We start from the raw sequence: 20212 nt of genomic DNA, 5'->3' as shown, positions 1-20212 counted from the left end.
TCAGTTGTCTCTGAGGTAGCTTGAAATGGCGTAACTGCACCAGTTTCATTAAAAGGGGCAGCCTTATATGAAGATCTGGCCCTAAGTTTGTATAATTTCTCTTCTCCTTTATTTTTCCTTAGGCAACAGCACCCAGAGCAGAGGAATTGAACCAGGGAAGACATACACTTACGAATGGAAAATCACTAAAACGGACCAGCCCACTGCACGGGATGCACAATGCATTACAAGGCTGTATCACAGTGCTGTAGATACTGAGAGAGATATAGCCTCTGGGCTGATTGGCCCACTTCTGATTTGTAAAAGTGAAGCATTGACACAGAAGGGTGTGCAGGTAACGTGTTTGGCAACCTCTTAGAGATAGATTTCGCTCAAATAATATTATTTGATCTATAGGGAATTTGGTTTTGCTCCCTTTAGAGAACTGTCGTGTAGAGAGCAATTAAGCCGGTAGGTTCCTGAAGAAATGACTTGAAGAAAGACTCCTCTAACTGTCCGCAGCGGTAGAGGAATTATATTCTGATTATTTTAGAGCAGCATTTCAGCAAAAGGTCAGCCTGACATGAATGTCTGTTTCTGGACTTGATAATAAACTTTCCTGCTGCTATTCCACTTCACACTCTAGAGACATTCAGATATGAGCTGGTTCCTTTCTGTAACAGATATAACTCAAGGCTTCTCACAGTCTCAGGCATCACTGAATCCAGAGCAACCCAAACAGCAGGGAAGAGTTCTGGGAGAGTGGTTCTCTTTGCCATCCGTTGAAATCTTGCTTGGGAGGAAAAAATGTCAAAAGCTTGTGCTCAGGACAAACCAGGAGGCTGGTCCTTTTACGGAGAGCCCAGTCGTATACCATCTGTGTATCAGCTGTGCTAGTGGCTTGCTCAGTGCTCCACTACTTGGTTTTAATAGTAGGATTGTCACCTTGAACTCTTGACTCCTTAATCCCTTTCATTTAGCGCTTGGATCACACTTACCACAATTCTGGTGAAGCTTATATTGCTTACATGGTAGGATTGAGTCCTTAATACATGTCTCTGCTCATAAAATGCAACTGCTGTGTTATTTGTCTTTCAGAAAAAGGCAGATGGGGAGCAGCAGGCAATGTTTGCTGTGTTTGATGAAAATAAGAGCTGGTACCTAGAGGATAACATCAAGGACTACTGCAGCAACCCTGCCAGCGTTAAAAGGGACGATCCCAAGTTCTATAACTCGAACATAATGCACAGTGAGTGGGATATCACGCTGAATATTATGAAACCTCCTGTGAACCAGAGCATTCAGGGATTGCTTTTTCTCAGATGTAGTGCAATCGGGGAATTCTCTAGAGAGTCAGTAAACCTCTAACTGTGCCAGGTGGCACTGTACAGAAATATGCAATATCTTAGGGACCAGGCTGGCTCTGGACCCTGAAGAAAAGACAAGGGTTATTTAACTCTGATGCAGCACCCTGCTGCCTTAGAGATACTATTTCTAGAGCTGGAATCTCCATCAAGGCTGTTGAGGTTTCAGCCCTGTGCCAGTCTCTTTCCAGGCACAAATGTGAGACCAGTTCAGTGGAGTGGCATCAAAGAACAGAGATTTTAAAAGTCTTACTCTGGAAAATATTGAGACCACTTTTATTTTGCTTTCCTTTTAGCAATAAATGGCTATGTGTCTGACAGCAGTGAAATCCTTGGATTTTGCCAAGATAACGTGGTTCAGTGGCACTTCTCCAGTGTTGGCACTCATGATGAGATTGTCTCTGTTCGCCTGTCTGGGCACTCTTTTCTGAACCAAGGGAAATATGAAGATGTGTTGAACCTTTTCCCGATGAGTGGAGAATCGGTCACGGTGGAAATGGACAATGTCGGTAAGTGGTAAAACTATAGCGTTTGGCATCTCTTCTAAGACATTTTTAACCTCCAGTCTGTAAGGACTTACCTAAATAGGAAAGAAAGCTTTACAGATAAACACAGTGCTGGAAAATGTTGAATCATTACCCGGTGCAACGGATGTGTATGGAGTTTTGTTGGTTACACATAGCATAATTGTATGCTGTACTGAGGCTCATTTTGTTATTGGGTTTTTTTTCACTTTGCAAGTAGTATTGGGGTTAGCAGTGATCATTTTAAGGCAATTCTAAGACTGTCTTTAAAAACAATTCAGTATTAACTCCACTGTTTGATTCCTAATTTGGCCACACACTTGTCCATTCTGTGTTAGCTAAAATGGGCCAAGACTGTCAATTTATGCTAGTCATTACTGGACAAAGTGGCTACACCTCGCCTTAGACTTGTGGTCGTTTACCAGCAGCAAAGTCTGCCTGACCGAGTGGGCTCACTGGTCCGTCGGTATACATCTCAGTGTCAGACTAGGATTAATGCCATATATTGAAAAGGTGATGCCAGAACCCATGTAATCCACATTTATGGAATTACATGCAAAAGGACAGAGGTTATTCCTCATTGAAAGCTGTGTGTGGTTAGTGATCATCCTAAAATCCCACAAACTTCAGTTATCTTATGCTATTTAAAATACCAATAATTTTTTCCCCCTATTTAAGTAACAAATCCTTTGTCCTTGTTTTCAGTGATCACACAGCATCAAGACGTTATAAGTTAAAAATGTATTTTATGTTAAGCGTTTTTTATTGTTCAAGACTAAGGAATCATCAGAACTCTATCACACTTTATGAAAACCTCTCCAGTAATGCAGTTGTACTTTAGCTTGATTTTGGTATGTGATCTGTTCTTTCCAGCTAGGGCGTGTTTCTTTTGTAAATTTGCTGCTGTTAGTAATAAGAAAAGCTATGCAGGTCACGTCAGACTGATAAATACAGAAAAAATGTATGTGGCCTTTTATTAAAAAGGGCTGCTTTTCTCAAGCTCTGTTAATTCTGTCTATTCTGTCACTCATCCATTCTGTCCAGGCCAGGCTGGATGAGGCTTTGAGCAACCTGGTCTAGTGGAGGGTGTCCCTGCCCATGGCAGGGGGGTTGGAACTAGATGGTCTTTAAGGTCCCTTCCAACCCCAAACCATTCTGTGACTCTATGATTTCTGCTAGTTCCAAAACCAAGCTGTAACAAGAAAATAACTTGGTTTGATGCTGCGTAGGGAAACAGATTGTATTTCGTTTTCTGCAGTTCCTAGTTTCAAATACAGAACTTACCTTCTGACTAGGTTTAGGAGGAATTACTAAAACCTTTAACTCAATCTAAGATGCCTCAGATTGACAGCGTAATGTTTTGCATCCAGATTGGAAGTTCAAATTACTTTATTCTTTTAAAGATCTCCCTTTATGCATTCAGAAGACTTTAAAATGTTGTGTTTGTCAGAAGTTTGTAAACATTGCCTCAAAATGGATTTGTTCTGTTGAGAGTGCTCTGTCTGTGTGGCAAGACATGCAACACTAAGGGCAGGACAAAATTAAAACCTTATCTCAGAAGATTCCAATCCTAGATCCAAACATAGCATCCTTTGTATTGCTTCATTCTTTTTCATATCTCTCTCTCTTTTATGGGCTGTGTTTGGACTCAGGTCCTACGTACAGCTTACCCTGTGGAGAAGAGCTCCTTAGATGTATTTAGTTATGTGTGTTACTATTTATTTACATTTATTAATTAGTTTTTCATTGCAGTGAGGGCTCACGGAAATCCCAGATGAGGATTAGCACTCTGCTTGTAGCAGGTGCTGAGAAACCAACCCAGGAACTTGTCCTGACCACTTACACGAATGTCCGCTGTCATAACCACTGCGTGTTAGAAAAAAGCTTTTATTTCAATTGCAGGTACTTGGCTTTTAGCATCCTGGGGTACCCCAGAGATGAGCTACGGCATGAGGCTGAGGTTCAGAGATGCCAGATGTGACTATGAGGAAGATTACACGTTTGATGTTGTGGATCTTTCTTACACCAGGACTGATAAAAAAGCTGTTTCCACCTCAGTTGAAGAAGATGTGCAGGAAGAAGAAGGAGATAAGGAGGATTTGGATTATCAGGATTACCTGGCTTCTTTTTACTCCATCCGAAGCTCAAGGAATGCCACAGGCGATGAAGAAAAACAAAACCTTACAGCACTGGCCATGGAACAGTATGAAGGCAGTGATGCTGCGAGTTTGGAGGTGGCAGCTGGCTCAGGTCTGACGGCTGTAAATGGTAGTGAATCCACAGACACCTATAAGCTGGGCAGTGGGGAAGGAAAACTGAATGTTGCAGAAGAGCTTCCAACTGATGGAAAAGACAGTAATTCTTTTTCAGAAAAGCAGGAAGACAGCACAGGGCGAGGAAATTCTAGCATTAACAGTAAAAGGAAAAAGCGAAACTCACTGGCTGTTAAGTTTTATTCCATCCAAAAGATGAGCGCCCTTCTAAATCATGTCCGAAACAAAAATGCGTCATTTTCTGACGAGACAAGTGCGCCTCGTCCTGTGCATCATGCAGAGAACACCTCTGCTATAGCCATGGTGGGAACAGGCCAGCTTCCACATGATTATGATGATGAAGTGGAAGAGGAAGAAAGCAAGATGGAAAATGCCATGCTTGCAGTTAACTTGACGCTTGCTTTGGACCCCGTGGCAGATGGGTCTGATGCATCCAGCCTCTCTGAACCCAAGCTATCCAAAGATAAACATGCAGACACTTTTTCTTTAGATCATACGTTAGGCAATGTAAACCCTAATTCCAGCCCTGCGCTAGTGAAGAACTTACTAGAAGCATCAGTGCCCAGGTCTGGGAAATACTCATCTAAAATGACAAATGAGGAATGGAATTTGGTTTCTGCAAAGGGGAGTCTGGGATTAGAGGCAAATTTAGATAAATCTGTCAGTGGTAAGTTAAATCATCGTGGCAGAAATGGTACAGCATTCATAAACAAGAAGCATGTGAGGAAGTATCAAGGGTTCCCACATCTAATGGGAGAAAATCAGAAAGGCAGCCACATGCACCCAACTCTGAAAAGAAAGGAAGGGGACAAGAATGATACTTTATCTGGAACCTTCATCAAGATACGTAGGAAAAAGAAAGAATATCCAAAAATGACCCACTTGCTGAGCCCAAGGAGTAAAAGTCCCCAGAAACCCACCCGTTCTATGGCAGGGTTTGGCCGTACATTGTTTCCAGGTGAGACCAACCACACGACACCGCCGTATCGCACTAACGCCACAGGGGCACCCGGTGAGGCCAACCAAACAGTGGATCCGAGTAGAGCCGGGCACGGTGAGTCGCTAAATTACACGCTCACCCCACGGCACCTTAAGCCATCCATCACCATTGGGCTTCCCCAAGAAGATGGAGACTACGAATACGTTACGGAAGGATCTTACAGCGAGGAAATGTCAGGCAGTGAATACGAATACCATTATGTGAGCTTTGATGACCCGTACATGACAGACCCAAAAGTGAATGTGCACGAAGAGCGTAACCCGGACTACATTGCCGAACATTACCTGCGTAGCAAAGGCAACGAGAGGAGATACTATATTGCAGCGAAAGAGGTCTGCTGGAACTACGCAGGATATAAAAAAAGGTTTGGCTAAATCATTTGCTTTTGTTTGGCACACCATCCTGATGCATGCTGGCGGAATGTCGATTCGCGTGTTGATAAACCTAAGAGAGTCTGTAATGTGCAGTGTGGTTTCCAACACTTCAATTGCAGAACCCTAAGAATTTTCCATGGGAGGCTGGCATCCTTCTAGAATGTCATACAGGGAGTTTGCTATAATCAAGAGTAACACAACTAAGCACTCTTCCCCTCCACCCCTGTATTCCTTAACCCTCTTTTGCAGACTCACTAGAAACACTCTTTAAAACAGAAGTTGAAAACCCCATTTTAAGAGGTCAAGAGGGAAACTCACAGTTAGGTTTGTTATACTTGAATAACCTGTTTTACTTTCTTCCCGAGTTTCTGGATTCTGTAGTAGACACAGGACGGAGACCTCCTTGTACTAAGTCTTTCCAGGAATTTAATGGAATGACTGATCTAATATAGGCAGAATGAAATCAGTTTCCAGCACTAGCAAGAAGCGGTTCTGGTGTCTCCGTTCTGTATTGTAAAATGGGATAATAGCACTTTCCGACTTCACAGCTGCCGTACTGAAAAATATATGAAAGGTGCAAAGTGATTAACCACTTTGGTGACTGCCTTAGACTTAAAGTAAAAACAGAGCTGTGTGAATTATTGCATTGCTGTTCCTACTGTTTAAAGGAATCAAAGTGATAGGAACACAAACCCTAATGTTGAGGGGGTTTCTTACATTTTGACAGGGAAGACAGGTCGCTATGCCACAGCAAAGAGTATGTGTGACTTGAGAGAAACTCTGCACTAAAAATTCATTGTCTTAATTCATACAGATCAGGATCAGTGCTCACCCTACAATGTGTAGAATTCCTAGACACTTTTCATCAAGAAACTGAACTTTGTGGCCCTTGAAATGAACAAGACCAAAACTGCCACAACTTTATCAAAACCAGCAAAAACAGGAGCAAGAAAACTTTCTTTATATTCAGCTCCAAGCATATATTATTTCTCAATTTGAATCTCCAGTTTATTTGATTGATATTTTTCCCCCTACATGTCTTCAGCATTCCCAAGGCTTACCCTTGCCTCGTCTCAGTCCATATGAATGGCACTTGCAAAAATGTGGCAGAAACCACAGACAGTTTCTTTGCAGACTCGCAACATAAAGAAATCCTTATGCTCAGACCTCTCTATAGGTCTCCCCAGGGAGGTTCAGCCTCTGCTGCTCTGAGGTGCATAGTTCCAGGAATGAACAGAGCCCCCGGCATATACCGTCTAAGGGTGCTGAAGAGCTGAAAACCAGCCTTTCTCCCTGCTTTTGATGACTTTGGTTAAGTTTCTGGTTTTTGCAGAGCTGTTAATGAGGCAAGGTTTATAGGAAATGATAAAATATGTTTCAGCAGAATAATAGTATTTTGGTGCTTGTTTAAGATCTGAGGGATGGTCTGAATGCCTAAAATCTTACTTTTCCATACCAGCTCTGTGTTGCGGATATAATCCAGGCTAAGAACTGTTTCTGTTAGCTGTCCAGTGAAGGTACACCTGTGAGACAGTAGGGTGTAGGTAGTAAGCTCACTGCACTCTGAGCTAAGCTCTGTTTCAGGTTGTTAAGGCTAATGGTAAAAAAGGAGTATAGGGCTCAGGTGGGTTTTCAGAGACTAGTTGGAATTTTTCAGTTGTAGCTGACCAAATCTTTGAAGGATCTCACATACAACTGTAGAACTAGAATTGCTTAAAGTCATGATTTTCAGAATCACATGACATATATTTGTGTGTTTATTCTTTATATCCTAAACTCTTCTTGCTGATGAGTTCTCAGGTTTCATCAAAGCTGTTATTTCCAATTCACTGTGTGGGTTTTTAATTGGGGATTTCCTTTCAGTACAATGATGAATGACAAAACCTGTAAAGACGGCACCACATACAAGGTGATTTTCCAAAGCTATACAGACAGTACGTTTATGACTCTTCAGGATGAAGACGAGTATAAAGAACACCTTGGCATCCTGGGACCAGTCATCCGGGCTGAAGTGGACGATGTTATCCTAGTAGGTCAATGTTTTGAGTATGTGTGCAGGATAAGATTCTTATGTCGATCTTACAGTGTGACAAAGAATGGGTCTAAAAATACTACCATTTTTTAAAAGATCATGATGGGGAAACAGTTTTCAAAGCTAGAAACTGCAGTGAACATGCAGGCAGAGTGATGTGTTTCTTTGAAACGTGTCCTTTTTCTCTCCTATTCATGGTAAACTCACTTCTGTTTTTCTTATGTTTCCCAACATTAAGTACTGGCTTATTAGTCTAATCTAAAATGAGTTTTAAGTTTAACATTTAAAAAAATCAAGTTTTTTAAACCCAGGCTGCACTGAAAATGTTATTCTTCATATGTAAACAGAGCTGCTTAATTTTTTTAAAAGAAATAATATATTCATCTTGAATTAAAATTGACTCTATTTGTCTCAAAAGTATATTATCCTCTGAAAAATTTTGCTGTAAATGGTTTGGCTAATTCCAATACCACAACAAGGATGGAGAGGAACTATATCCCTGGTGATACAGTGGTATATTTGCATTAGGGAGCACGTTGCTGTAGAGTTACCCTTCTCTCATCATTCTCCATCCAGTCTTCCAGCACACAGGGAAACCTTGCTCCTTTCTGCTTATTTCAGTAGGAGTGTGCAGTAGGAACACACTGAACTACGTTTAAAAACATGAGTAAGAGAAGAAAAAGGCTGGTTTAGCTCAGGGGGATGATTCTCTAAGAGAGAAACACGTAATCTCCCTGTCCTCCTGCTTCTCTGGGACAAGAGTGAAGCCCTGATCTTGGTGAGAGTGATACACACAGGGGTCTGGTGTTGCTGGTTTGTGCCCTTACAAGCGAGTATGCAGCTAAGCATAAGAGGTAGAAACTCCCAGTCTCCCTGCTTGCTGTAACTAAGCATATCCAGATGTGAAGGGTAGCAATAAATTCCTAGGGACCTGGATGCAGTGGAAGACAGGGAGTTAGACTCATGCTTTCTGGTTTTTACTTGACTGCCTGCATCAAAGAAGGTGACTCGGCATGGAGATGTCAAAAGCTCTCCCTGTCAGCTTTGCCATGCACACAGTAGCCTGTAATCATCATACAAATCTTGGCCCTGGTTTGAGGTCATGGGAATGTATTATGTGGGGACTTCGGTTTAGGTCTGAATTTTAATTTTTTTCTTTTCCAGGTTCATTTTAAGAATCTGGCCTCCAGACCATATTCCCTCCATGCTCATGGACTGTTCTATGAAAAATCCTCTGAGGGAAGCATTTACGAGGATGAATCTACAGCTTGGTTTAAGGAAGATGACCAAGTTCAGCCAAATAACAGTTATATATACGTCTGGTATGCAAACAGGCGATCAGGACCTCTGCAGTCAGAAGCAGCTTGTCGGTCCTGGATCTACTACTCTGACTTAAATCTGGTAAGGAAATGAAAATAGAAGTTGTAGTGGTGCTGGTGTTGATCACACAATCACAAAACATTTATGTTGGAAGGAATCACTAGAAGTAGCTGGGCCACCACCCCCAACTCAAGCAGGGTCAGCTAGAGTAGGTCCTCTAGGACCATGTCCAGTCACATTTTGAATATCTCCAAATGATGGAATTGGGCTTGTTCAGCCTGGAGAAGAGAAGGCTCCGGGGAGCCCTCATTGCAGCCTTCCAGTACCTGAAGGGGCTACAAGGAAGCTGGGGGGGACTTTTTCCAAGGGCCTGTAGTGACAGGACAAGGGGTAACGGGTTTAAATTGAAAGTGGGGAGGTTTAGGTTGGATATGAGGAAGAAGTTCTTCCCGGAGAGGGTGGTGAGGCACTGGAACAGGTTGCCCAGAGAAGCTGTGGATGCCCCATCCCTGGAAGTGTTCAAGGCCAGGCTGGATGAGGCTTTGAGCAACCTGGTCTAGTGGAGGGTGTCCCTGCCCATGGCAGGGGGTTGGAACTGGATGGTCTTTAAGGTCCTTTCCAACCCAAACCACTCCATGGTTCTGTGTTACTGTATGGCTGTAGAAATGCAAGCTGCAGAATACGTTTTGGATAGTTGTCCTTTCTTTTGGGTCTGATGTTCCCATCTGACATTTAATCTCTTGCACTCAGTTAAAAGAGGATATAAGCTGTTAAGAATTGAAACTGGGGACCATCTTGCTAGATTGAGCAGGGGAAAGTAAAGATAGAAACCCACGGCAATTCTGACCTCTGCTTATAAAATTTTACGGCCGGATGCATTTCTATAGAATGCTGGGTTTTTGACATCTTTTAGGAAATGCACTTTACATCTCATATGAGTTTATTACCTTCTAGGAGAAAGATATTCACTCTGGTTTGATTGGGCCAATACTGATCTGTCAGAAAGGAACCTTCAGTAAATCGAACAACAGCAAAACATCGACCCGAGACTTTTTCTTGCTTTTCATGGTCTTTGATGAAGAGAAAAGCTGGTACTTTGACAAACGTTCTAGAAGGCCTTGTACTGAGAAGACCCAAGAAATGCAGCAGTGCCACAGATTCTATGGTACTTAATTCATCTTACCAGTTATTCAGTGTATTGGGGTAGAGGGAAAGGTGTTGGGGGATGTATCTCAGCTCACTGTGACATTGAACATGCATAAATCCTACACACTAATTATGTGAAAGGTGGTTGTTGTTGTTCTCCATTGTACCCAGAATACTCATAGTTTTATATGTAAATATTAGCATTGACTGGAAATGTGTTATTAAAATGAAAAAGGAACATATTAGACAAAAACTTTCAACAGAAAACTTCTCACTCCCCATATTTAAAAAAAAAAAAAAACAAAACACCCTCTGTTCAGTAAAAAGCTAATGTCTTAAAAACATTTGCAAGAAAACTAAAAATATAATAATTTGACAAATCAATCAATACAAGAATTCAGAGCAGCTGTAGGACAGCCCTCCATATACCTCTCTGTGGATGCTGAGATTTTAGTCACAGAGAGTTAAGTATGTGGCTAACTGTTCAAAGGTAGTCCATTTTTCTTTTTGAAATAATGGTCAGTAATGAACCTCTGTGTTTCTGACTTTGAAAATCTGATGCTTGTGTGCTGTAAGTGCTCACGTTTAAAAAAGGCATGTTGAGAATTGCCTTGAGAAGATGTGGTCTACACAGTCAGTTGTTCATCGGAGATGTCAGCTGTGGTGCTGGCTGTGGACATGCAAGCTGCAGAACACGTTGTGTTTTGGGCTTGATGTTTCCATCTGACAATTTCTTCCTCCTCCTTGTTCTCCTGGCTGCCATGTGTTGCAAGCAAATCCCATGGTGAGGCCCCTGGATTTTCTGAATTTGATGCACATAGACTATAAAGTCTGTAGCACTTTGGGTTGGAAAAAGTGGTGTTTTTCTCAAATGCATTACCTTGTTATTGATGCACATAGACTATAAAGTCTGTAGCACTTTGGCTTGGAAAAAGTGGTGTTTTTCTCAAATGTTAAATATTTAACCTTGTTAAATATTTTACTCCTTTTAATAACTACATTCTAGCACTTTAGAGACCAGTTTTGTGAGCGGTTTTCCTTACTAACAGTATTTTTTTTCAGCCATTAATGGGATTACCTACAATTTGCAAGGCTTGAGGATGTATGAAGGCGAACTGGTCCGGTGGCATTTGCTGAACATGGGTGGGCCAAAAGACATTCATGTTGTTCATTTTCATGGACAGACCTTCGTAGAACAAGGAGAGCCAAAGCATCAACTTGGCACATATACACTCCTTCCAGGTAAGTAAGAGAGCAGAATAAGTTTTAAAGGGTGGTCCTTGCAGTCTGACATCACCATACCAATGTCAAGAAGTTGACTTTGGGCACAGTAAGAGTTTGAGAGCACCAATACTTCATTTGCCTATGATGGTCAGAAGGAGGATCATCGCTTTGCACCTCACTTAACACTGTGGGAGAGGGGAAATAAAAATAACCTTGGTGTCCTTTAAAACTGGAAATATGAATAAAGTTACAGGTGAAATTTAAGGGCTTGGGCAAACGTCTTTCTCTCAGATGAGGGGAAGCCTTCTGTTTTGCACTTTCCTTGCCACTCACCAGATACGTGAGCATGAGCATGTTTATGCCCCTTACTGCATCCCTCTCCCTTCCTGTCTGCAAAGGAGCTCATAGTGCTGGGCTTAGCTTTGGAAGGTGCTCAGCAGTGAAGGCCAGTATTGAGAAAAGGGAAGTCAGTAGCATAGTGTCAGCCACCAGTTCCTCATGAAATGGCAAACGTACATAGTACAGCCGCCCTGTTCATGTGTCCCCAGGCTTCAGTAGCACTGAGGTCTCCCTGATCTTTGCTGGGAAAGACTGTTGTGATCTGGCTCAGTATGGTTAGTATGGTGGTTAGGTCAAGATGAGTGTGATACAGAAGAGAGAAAACAAATGTGAGCCCTAGGAGAGTTGTTATGTCCAGGAAGAAAGGAAATAGGCTAAAAGTATTCATTTAGGCCACAGGATATACCCCGTTGCCTGTCACTGTCAGCAGTGCGACTGTGCAATTACTGTACTTATGGAGCCTGTATTGTCGGCTACAAGTGTTTGGGAGTGGAGAAAATAGGAAACAAGGAGACCAAAATAATGGGATTGGCTTAGAATAACAGGAGTTTATTTTAGCAAATACTGGGTGGCTTATTCACTACTTAGTGAAAAACATCACCTTAAAAATCCTATGACATCTACATATGCTTTTGTTTGTAGGGGAACGAGAATCATCATGTCTGCCTTAATGAGGAATATAAGAAAAGCAATGAAGACTGTGCTTTCTGTAAAGTGCAGCAAACAGCCTAAACTATACTCGCTTCCCGCTCAATCCTTAGCACTCCTGTGGCATGCAGAAAGCGAGGGGAGGGCCCATACATCTGAATCTGCCACATCTGCTTTTGGCTTCTTTACACCCATCCTTTACATTACTTGAACAACACACTGAGGCAGCAGGAGTGAGAGCTATAATCAGCACCACAGAATTAACATCCCTACGTTATGTAATAACAGCACTGGTCATTTCATGGCTCAGCACTGTACATAATGTGCAGATACCTGCTGTTACAGGCAGCCAAGGTTTTGTACTTTGCACCAACAGCAAAGGTTAGGTTTTCATCTGACCACTTAATTCCAATATTAGTCTCCAGCTGAAAACTGCTTGCTAAGAAAACAGTTTTTGTGATGGTGGTAGTTATCGTGCTCCTCTGCAATGTGTCACAGGGCATTTAATTTGTCTGGATTAAGTCGTAGGATGATCCGCGGTTTAACATCCAGCCTCACTAACATCAACCTGATAGTGATAACGTTTCTGAAATGTTCTTCTTTCTTTTTTTCAAGGCTCATTTAAAACAATTGAAATGAAACCACAGAGAACTGGCTGGTGGCTTTTAGACACCGAAGTTGGAATGCAGGCATCCTATTTGGTTATAGAGAAAGGTACTGAACTAAGGTGTTCTTTGGCTGCGGGAGTCAAGCTATAAGGTCATGTCTTACCCTTTCAGGATCACTAAAAATAAATTTGGGAGGTTGTTCTGAAAAAAAGCACAAAGCAGATTCTCTGTGCTTTCAAGGAGGGGGTAGAGTGGTTTACTAGAAATTTCTTCTAGAAGAAAAAAATGTTTATCCTCTAGCATACAAGCTTTGAATTATTTAGCATACTACCTTTATTCCTTTAGCATACGAGCTTTGAATTTGAGCTTTCCTCACTGTGACCACAGGATTAATATGCAGAGAGAAATTGCAGAGATTAACTTGGCCTTCTCTGGGAGGAGGGTGGTGACGTTACAGTATTGCTAAGAATTGTTCAGAGTCATGTTGTCTTAGAAAGTTCCACCAGAATATATATGGGAACAGGCCTCCTTTTCTTTAACAACAAACTTGCTGTGTTCTCTTTAGAATGCAGGACTCCAATGGGTCTAGCAAGTGGAGTTGTACTCGATTCACAAATCAACGCTTCACACCATGTAGGTGAGTTAATACTTGAAGAGGTCCAGGCATGCTCCTGAACATCCCCAGCAAAGTATTGTGGTTCCATATTCTTTTGGCATCTCATGATATGTCTTAGAAGATCTGTTCAGCAGTGAATCAACTGTCAGGTTAAAAAGCTCTCCAGTGCTGCAAGCAGGGATTGTGAACTGTACTAGGTAGCCCTCATCACTGTATTTTAATGGCATCACAGGTCTGCTGTCAATATCACAAGTCTGAGAGTTAGGAATTCCTCTCTCTGTGGCCTGCTGGATGACCTGGAACAAATACAGCTTTATCTTTTTGTCCTTTGGGTTCCCTGCTTGAAAACCAACAGCAGCTGTTCAACAAGCTTTTGAGATTTGCATGTGGTATGCAGTGTGAAAGGGCAAAGTGTATCTGTTATGGAAGATTTGGGAACCTGGCATCTAGAGCAATGACAGTGTCTTTATCAAGTTTGTTCCTGGTATAAAAGTGGGATCATTTGATAGAGTAATTGCTAGAATTTTACATGGACAATGACAAATGAAGGTATACAGGTTACACACGCATCTAAGAACACATCCTTTCCCTTAAAATAACAAATAATTTACTTATTTTGGAAAACTGATTTTATGTGAGTTTAGTTTTCTTCTTCATTTCCTGACACAGTGCTATGAAGGTTTGAAAGCTGTGTTGTCATCTATATTTCATATCAGTTGTTAACACGGTAACCTCCTTATGCAGAGGGAAGCATTAACACGGAAACCTCGTTATGCAGAGGGAAGCACTCTGCCATGAATGTAGAGCACATTTGGTGTCTGGTCCTGCTGATGGCCAAAACTTGTTTAGCATACTCTAGGCCCCCATTCCAAATCAGTAGACAGTAGTACATTACATAAAAAGCTGTTATTTTTAAAGTCATTCTGCCAACTACAAAACTTTGCAGGGTAAAAGCCAACTTCTAGTTGCTGACCATAACCAAATTATCCTAGATTATGGTTTTAGAGTCTATTGGTTGGGGTTTTTTCCCCAGGACTGATAGGAAAAGAACTGAAGCACTCACCATCAGTATCTAGTTACAGCCTCCATATTTTTATTTTAGCACCTCTATTTAAATTCTTGCTTTATTCATGTTTTCTGTCTAGACTATTGGGAACCTAAGTTAGCCCGATTAAACAATTCTGGAACATACAATGCTTGGAGCACTACAATGGGAAAAGACGAGCTCCCTTGGATCCAGGTATGGTTGGTACAACATGTGCTTGACCATCATTGAGCCTGGGTATGGCCATACGATCCTGTGTTGTGATTTTCCTGCAACTTGCTTTAAAAGATCAAGCTGCTCTTGTTCTTGCAGAGAAGGCTGCTGGGGAAAAACTGAAAAGATGCAGCAAGCTTGATTGGTGATACCATAAACTGTCCACTTCCCCAGGAGTAACCTTGTCTCTACTGCTGTTGAGGCCTGGACAGTTACCCTCACAGTTCAGGCTGTAACTGTTTTGTAGGCAGATGGAGTAATTCTTTCCATTACTTTTTTGCCCCTCCATCTACCTAGCAGTACGTACTTATATTTTTGTGTGACTGTTGGGTGATTATTTCAAGTGTAGTACTCTCAGCCATTGCTTCAGATAGGAGTTTTTTTGTTTGCCTATGTCCAGCTTGATATAGCACAGTGTGGCTTCACAGGGAAATCAAGCTTATAATTATGGCTTCAAGCATTATGCCATTCAGTCACCTCACTTCTTCCACCTTTTACTTCCATTGCAATCACTTCAGCGCCAGATAATTTTGCACCCAAATTCAGGGAAGATAATGACATTTGTAATAAATCAACTAAAATTGGCAGTTGGGACCAAAGAAAGGCTCAGACTAGTGTTGCAATGTAAGCTCAGTGGGTGGCTGTTATGTTTGGCTTGCTAACATTTGACACGCTAGCAAGTTAGGGGAGCTGAAGTAGGGGAGAGGAGGTTGGGGGATGTGGTATGGAACTGGAAATAATGTTGGAAAGAGAAGGAATTTGATAGGGGGCATGGCAGTGAAAAGCTTGAGGTGACTGCAGTAAAGCATGGAGAGGTATGGAGGGTATATCCCAAAGAATTGAGTTTCACTGCTTATAGAAACATTGCTAATTTGATTTTACGTGCAAAGTTTTTGGATCCAATATAGAATCCTCAGATGGTTTGCGTTGGAAGGGACCTTAAAGACCATCCAGTTCCAACCCCCCTGCCATGGGCAGGGACACCTTCCACTAGACCAGGTTGCTCCAAGCCTCATCCAGCCTGGCCTTGAACACTTCCAGGGATGGGGCATCCACAGCTTCTCTGGGCAACCTGTTCCAGTGCCTCATCACCTTCTCTTGAAAGAACTTATTCCTGATATCCAACCTAAATCTCCCCACTTTCAATTTAAACCCATTACCCCTTGTCCTGTCAGTACTGGCCCTTATCAGCACAAACGGTGGCTTTTCAGCACTGCAGAATGTCATTTCCCATTTCTCAGTCTGGGAATCCAAAACTAGATGCAGAGTTCTGTATAGCATGAGGACACAGATATTTTTGAGGTGTCTGTGATGCTGTGCTGAACACTGTAAAATGGCCTTTGAAACTAAATGCGCACACAAATAGGTACACAAATGAGATGAGAGAGACAGGGTTAATTTGGACTCTGGCATCTGCTCGTATTCCGCCTGAGGGTGTTAGTGTTGTGGGTTTTTAAATGCAGGGCTCAAAGCTATTGTGGATATGCCAAAGAACAAGACGGTTTTCACTGTGCATTAATGGCTTTATAAACACTGCTCACTGTTTCTAGGTGGACTTTCAAAGACAAGTTCTGTTAACTGGGATACAGACGCAGGGAGCCAAGCAGTTTTTAAAGTCCTTGTACATCCAGAAGTTCTTTATCGTTTACAGCAAAGACAAACGGAAGTGGAACACCTTTAAAGGAGACAGCTCTCCAGCACAAAAGGTCTGTACATGCCATAGGGGTGGGGACAACCTAGGTAGCATCACCAGATGATGCAGTGAGTTAACCATTTTATTTTGCTTTAAGAGATAGTGGAAAAAATTGTGGCCTTCAGAGACCTAATCATACAGCTTGAGGCCCCAAAGGGCATTTATCATCTGATAAAATTCAGACCAGAAGACAAATTGTAATGTGAGGAACCTCCTAGACTGGGGTTTGGATTGGCCTTGGGATCTTGACTATATGAAGTCTAGCTTTCTCACAAGCATCTCTCCCTACTTTTATTCCTACGCCCACGTCGGCTTTTTCCAAGCAAGCAAGAAGCTGAACTAAAATTGGGCCCCTCCTGTGGGATTAGACCCTCCTCCTTGCGCCTCCCTTCCTGCTGTCCCAGCAGTTGAATGTTAACCTGTCTGAACTGCCTGCAGAGAAAGCCTGTGTAGTAAACGTGGTCGTACCCTGCAAGAGGTTCGTGTTACACCCAACTGCTCCAGCCCTACAATTACAGCTCCCTTCAGCGTGCCCTGAGGTTTCTGTGGTGCAACTCCCACTGAAAACCTGTTGTCTCTTACCTCTCCTTTTGCCCCTTCACTAATGTCTGCTTCCAGACTTACACAATGCACAGAAATGGCTTGCTCGTTTGAACTGAGGCATTTGGGTGCTTCCAAATGTGCCAAGATGGGACTATGAAATATTTCAAGTTGCCCTGCAGCACAGGGCGCTCCATCACTGTGGATGGGGGTGATGGTGTGAAAAAGACTGGTTTGGTAACAGAGCAGGCTTTCAGCATCCAAGCTTGTGTTTGCATTAAATTAACTATATGTGGATATGTTTTTCTTCTTTTTTTCTTTATTAGATTTTTGAAGGTAATTCCGATGCCTATGGGATAAAAGAGAACATCATTGATCCCCCTATTATTGCTAGGTACATCAGAGTCTACCCAACTGAGGCCTACAACAGGCCTACTCTTCGCATGGAGCTTCTGGGCTGCGAAGTAGATGGTAAGAATAAATTGTGTGCTGGTGCTTCTTTTCTGGCAAATTGTTTACCTAATATGTTAAATGAAGTTAAAATTGTTGGTGTTCTCAATTCCAATGTTGTTGCTTCAGGTGTGGCTACTCGGATGAACTGGGGATAACATGGTGCTTTGCTTAACAGGTTGCTCTTTGCCGCTTGGAATGGAAAACGGAGAGATCAAGAATACCCAGATAACAGCCTCGTCTGTTAAGACATCCTGGTTTAACACGTGGGACCCTTCGCTTGCTCGTCTCAATCAGAAAGGAAAGATAAATGCCTGGCGGGCCAAGGTAACAAGTGAAAAATAGGGATGACGGGGCAAGGCAGCTACAGTTCATAAATCTGTGCTGCCTGCGTGCCTTGGCGCTTCCTGCATGCTGTGTCAGTGCCAAGCGTGATAACGTAACTTCACAGCTCTTTAGCCATCCTTTGGGAAGAAGCTTGGTCAACTCTTCCAGTAGAAACCTGTTGAGCTTCTGGCAACATCAGTGCAATCTTGTTTTGAGAGATGGATTGGTGTCCTCTGGGCCAGAGCCTGCAACACTTCCTGCAGAAGAAGCCCTTTTAATTTCAGGAGATGAATACCAGTTGAATATTCCACTCCAAGGGGTTCAAGAAACCCTTTCTGGGTTGGTTTATAGGCAGTGCAGCTTAATGAATAATGGGGCTGGGTGACCTTCAGTGTGGCGTGTCAGCTTCCGTGCCTTCAAAAAAAGAGCTGCATTTCTTTACAAAGCACCTTGAGATTGGCTGGAAGCTACTGTTTGTGTAAGCATGTGGTATTAATGTTAGGTATTGCATTTTAATACTGGAGGTAAATCAGTGCTCTTTTTCATGATGTATTGGAAATTAATGTGGAAATATTAATATACCGAACACTCTATCTGCAGCAGAGAAGTTAACTGTATGGACTACCAAGGACGCTTGTCACTTTTGCCTCAGCTTTACTCTTCTGTGCTTCTTTGATACAGTTTTGATGCCTTTTGATGTAGTTTTAACTACCTTTAAAAAGGAATTTTCACTTAAGCAAGCAAAGACATAGAAATATTTGCTAACCGCCCTTTTTATCAATTGCAGTTGAACAACAACCAACAGTGGCTGCAAATTGATCTCCTCACAATTAAGAAGATAACTGCTATTGCTACCCAGGGGGTGAAGTCCGTAACTGCTGAAAACTTTGTGAAAACCTATGTTATCCAGTACAGTGACCAAGGCTCAGAGTGGAAATCCTATACAGACGGTTCAAGCTCAGTGGCAAAGGTATCATCCTCAGCTCAGGCAATTGTATCATTGCTTGGTTTTAGATGCTGTGCACAGTCAAGGCCCAGAGGCAGAAAACCCAGCCAAAGAGATATTCTCACAGGATTTTAAAATCACAGGGAGCTGAGATTATTACAGATAATGTCATAACAGCCATCTGATTTTGATCGTAGTAGTTAACAGTAATAAAAGGAAAGTATTCCAAATCTGTAGAAAATGCAGTCAACATTGTGATAAAAGGAGCTGACACTGTTTGTGAAGGAGGACATTTAATTTGAATGCATGAGGACATTCAGTTCGAATGAACAATGGATTTCCCAGGGCCCCTTTTTGGCTTTTTTTTTTTATTTCTGTCTTGATTTTTATAAGTGAACTTCATATATCAGGAAGAAATCCTTCCCGGAGAGGGTGGTGAGGCACTGGAACAGGTTGCCCAGAGAAGCTGTGGATGCCCCATCCCTGGAAGTGTTCAAGGCCAGGCAGGATGAGGCTTTGAGCAACCTGGTCTAGTGGAAGGTGTCCCTGCCCATGGCAGGGGGGTTGGAACTGGATGGTCTTTAAGGTCCCTTCCAACCCAAATGATTCCATGGTTCTGTATTAGTGAGCAGTTTTGCTGTAACAGAGCTGGGGAGCTCCAGGTACCCACAGAGCAGTCACAGTACTTTATATTGTTGCCCACATCACCAACCCATATTGCCACAAGAGCTTTTAACAGAGGTAAAGTAAGGGAAGTTTGGGGTTTGTGGGTGGTGTTTTTTTTTTTTTTAGTCCCTCGAAATTAAAATGGCAAATTTCATGCTGTAGATGGAAACAGAAGCTGTTTCGTTTATTCAGCCTCAATTACTGCTGGCCTGAACTAGCTTTGACCCAACGTTTTAGGAAGAGGCTGGATGTGGTCTTACGGAAAATCAGAAATGAGCCAGTCCACCTACCCTGGATGACTGGTGCAACAGCTTGGAACCACTTTAAAAAGAAAAAGCAGTTTTGTCCAAGTGTTGCCTTTTAACTGATTATGTGTTTGTGTATTTGCAGGTCTTCATGGGTAATGAAAACAGCAGTGGGCACGTCAAGCATTTCTTTAATCCACCCATCCTGTCCAGGTTTATCCGCATTGTTCCAAGAACGTGGTATCATGGCATTGCCCTTCGGGTGGAACTCTACGGCTGTGATTTCGGTGGGGGTCTGGCTGTGAGAAGGACTGACTCTTAACATGTCAGCGATTGTCATGCAGAGCAAGAGTTTTTTTTAAAACCCTTAAAACAATCATACCCAGTAGTCCTCAAAGGGCTTACAGTTTTGCCAGCAAGAATTGAGGGAGATTTCTCTGGCAGATGTCTCATTCCTACACATACACATTTTAGAAAACAGCTTCTTTTCTCTGGGAAGAAACAGCAGTCCCTTCTGATTTGTATTATCGCTTCTTTTCTAACCAGTACTCTGTCTTCCTTTTTACTTAATTTGAAGTTCTGAAGCCCTAGGGATGGAGACTCTAGCCTTAATCCTGAGCCCTGATGATCTCCATTTTGT

At 42.3% G+C, this 20212-nt stretch overlaps 1 protein-coding gene across 1 annotated transcript in view; it reads left to right on the top strand.

The window, feature by feature from the left end:
• F5 (coagulation factor V (proaccelerin, labile factor)) overlaps positions 1-19920 on the top strand; it is a 35706-nt gene extending 15786 nt beyond the window's left edge. The window contains exons 10-25 of the mRNA XM_010147031.1: positions 123-334; positions 1078-1228; positions 1640-1852; positions 3770-5504; positions 7378-7543; positions 8711-8947; positions 9821-10031; positions 11075-11254; positions 12839-12937; positions 13397-13468; positions 14593-14687; positions 16256-16411; positions 17265-17409; positions 17567-17715; positions 18503-18685; positions 19718-19920. Coding sequence (XP_010145333.1) covers positions 123-334; positions 1078-1228; positions 1640-1852; positions 3770-5504; positions 7378-7543; positions 8711-8947; positions 9821-10031; positions 11075-11254; positions 12839-12937; positions 13397-13468; positions 14593-14687; positions 16256-16411; positions 17265-17409; positions 17567-17715; positions 18503-18685; positions 19718-19894 — 4181 coding nt within the window. The 3' untranslated portion in view covers positions 19895-19920. The remainder of the gene's footprint in view (positions 1-122; positions 335-1077; positions 1229-1639; positions 1853-3769; positions 5505-7377; positions 7544-8710; positions 8948-9820; positions 10032-11074; positions 11255-12838; positions 12938-13396; positions 13469-14592; positions 14688-16255; positions 16412-17264; positions 17410-17566; positions 17716-18502; positions 18686-19717) is intronic.
• The last annotated feature ends 292 nt before the right edge of the window (positions 19921-20212 follow it).

The sequence above is a fragment of the Eurypyga helias genome, unplaced genomic scaffold (genome assembly GCF_000690775.1).
Source record: "Eurypyga helias isolate BGI_N326 unplaced genomic scaffold, ASM69077v1 scaffold1130, whole genome shotgun sequence".
Lineage (NCBI taxonomy): Eukaryota > Metazoa > Chordata > Aves > Eurypygiformes > Eurypygidae > Eurypyga > Eurypyga helias.
This window is presented reverse-complemented; position numbering and strand designations above follow the sequence as displayed.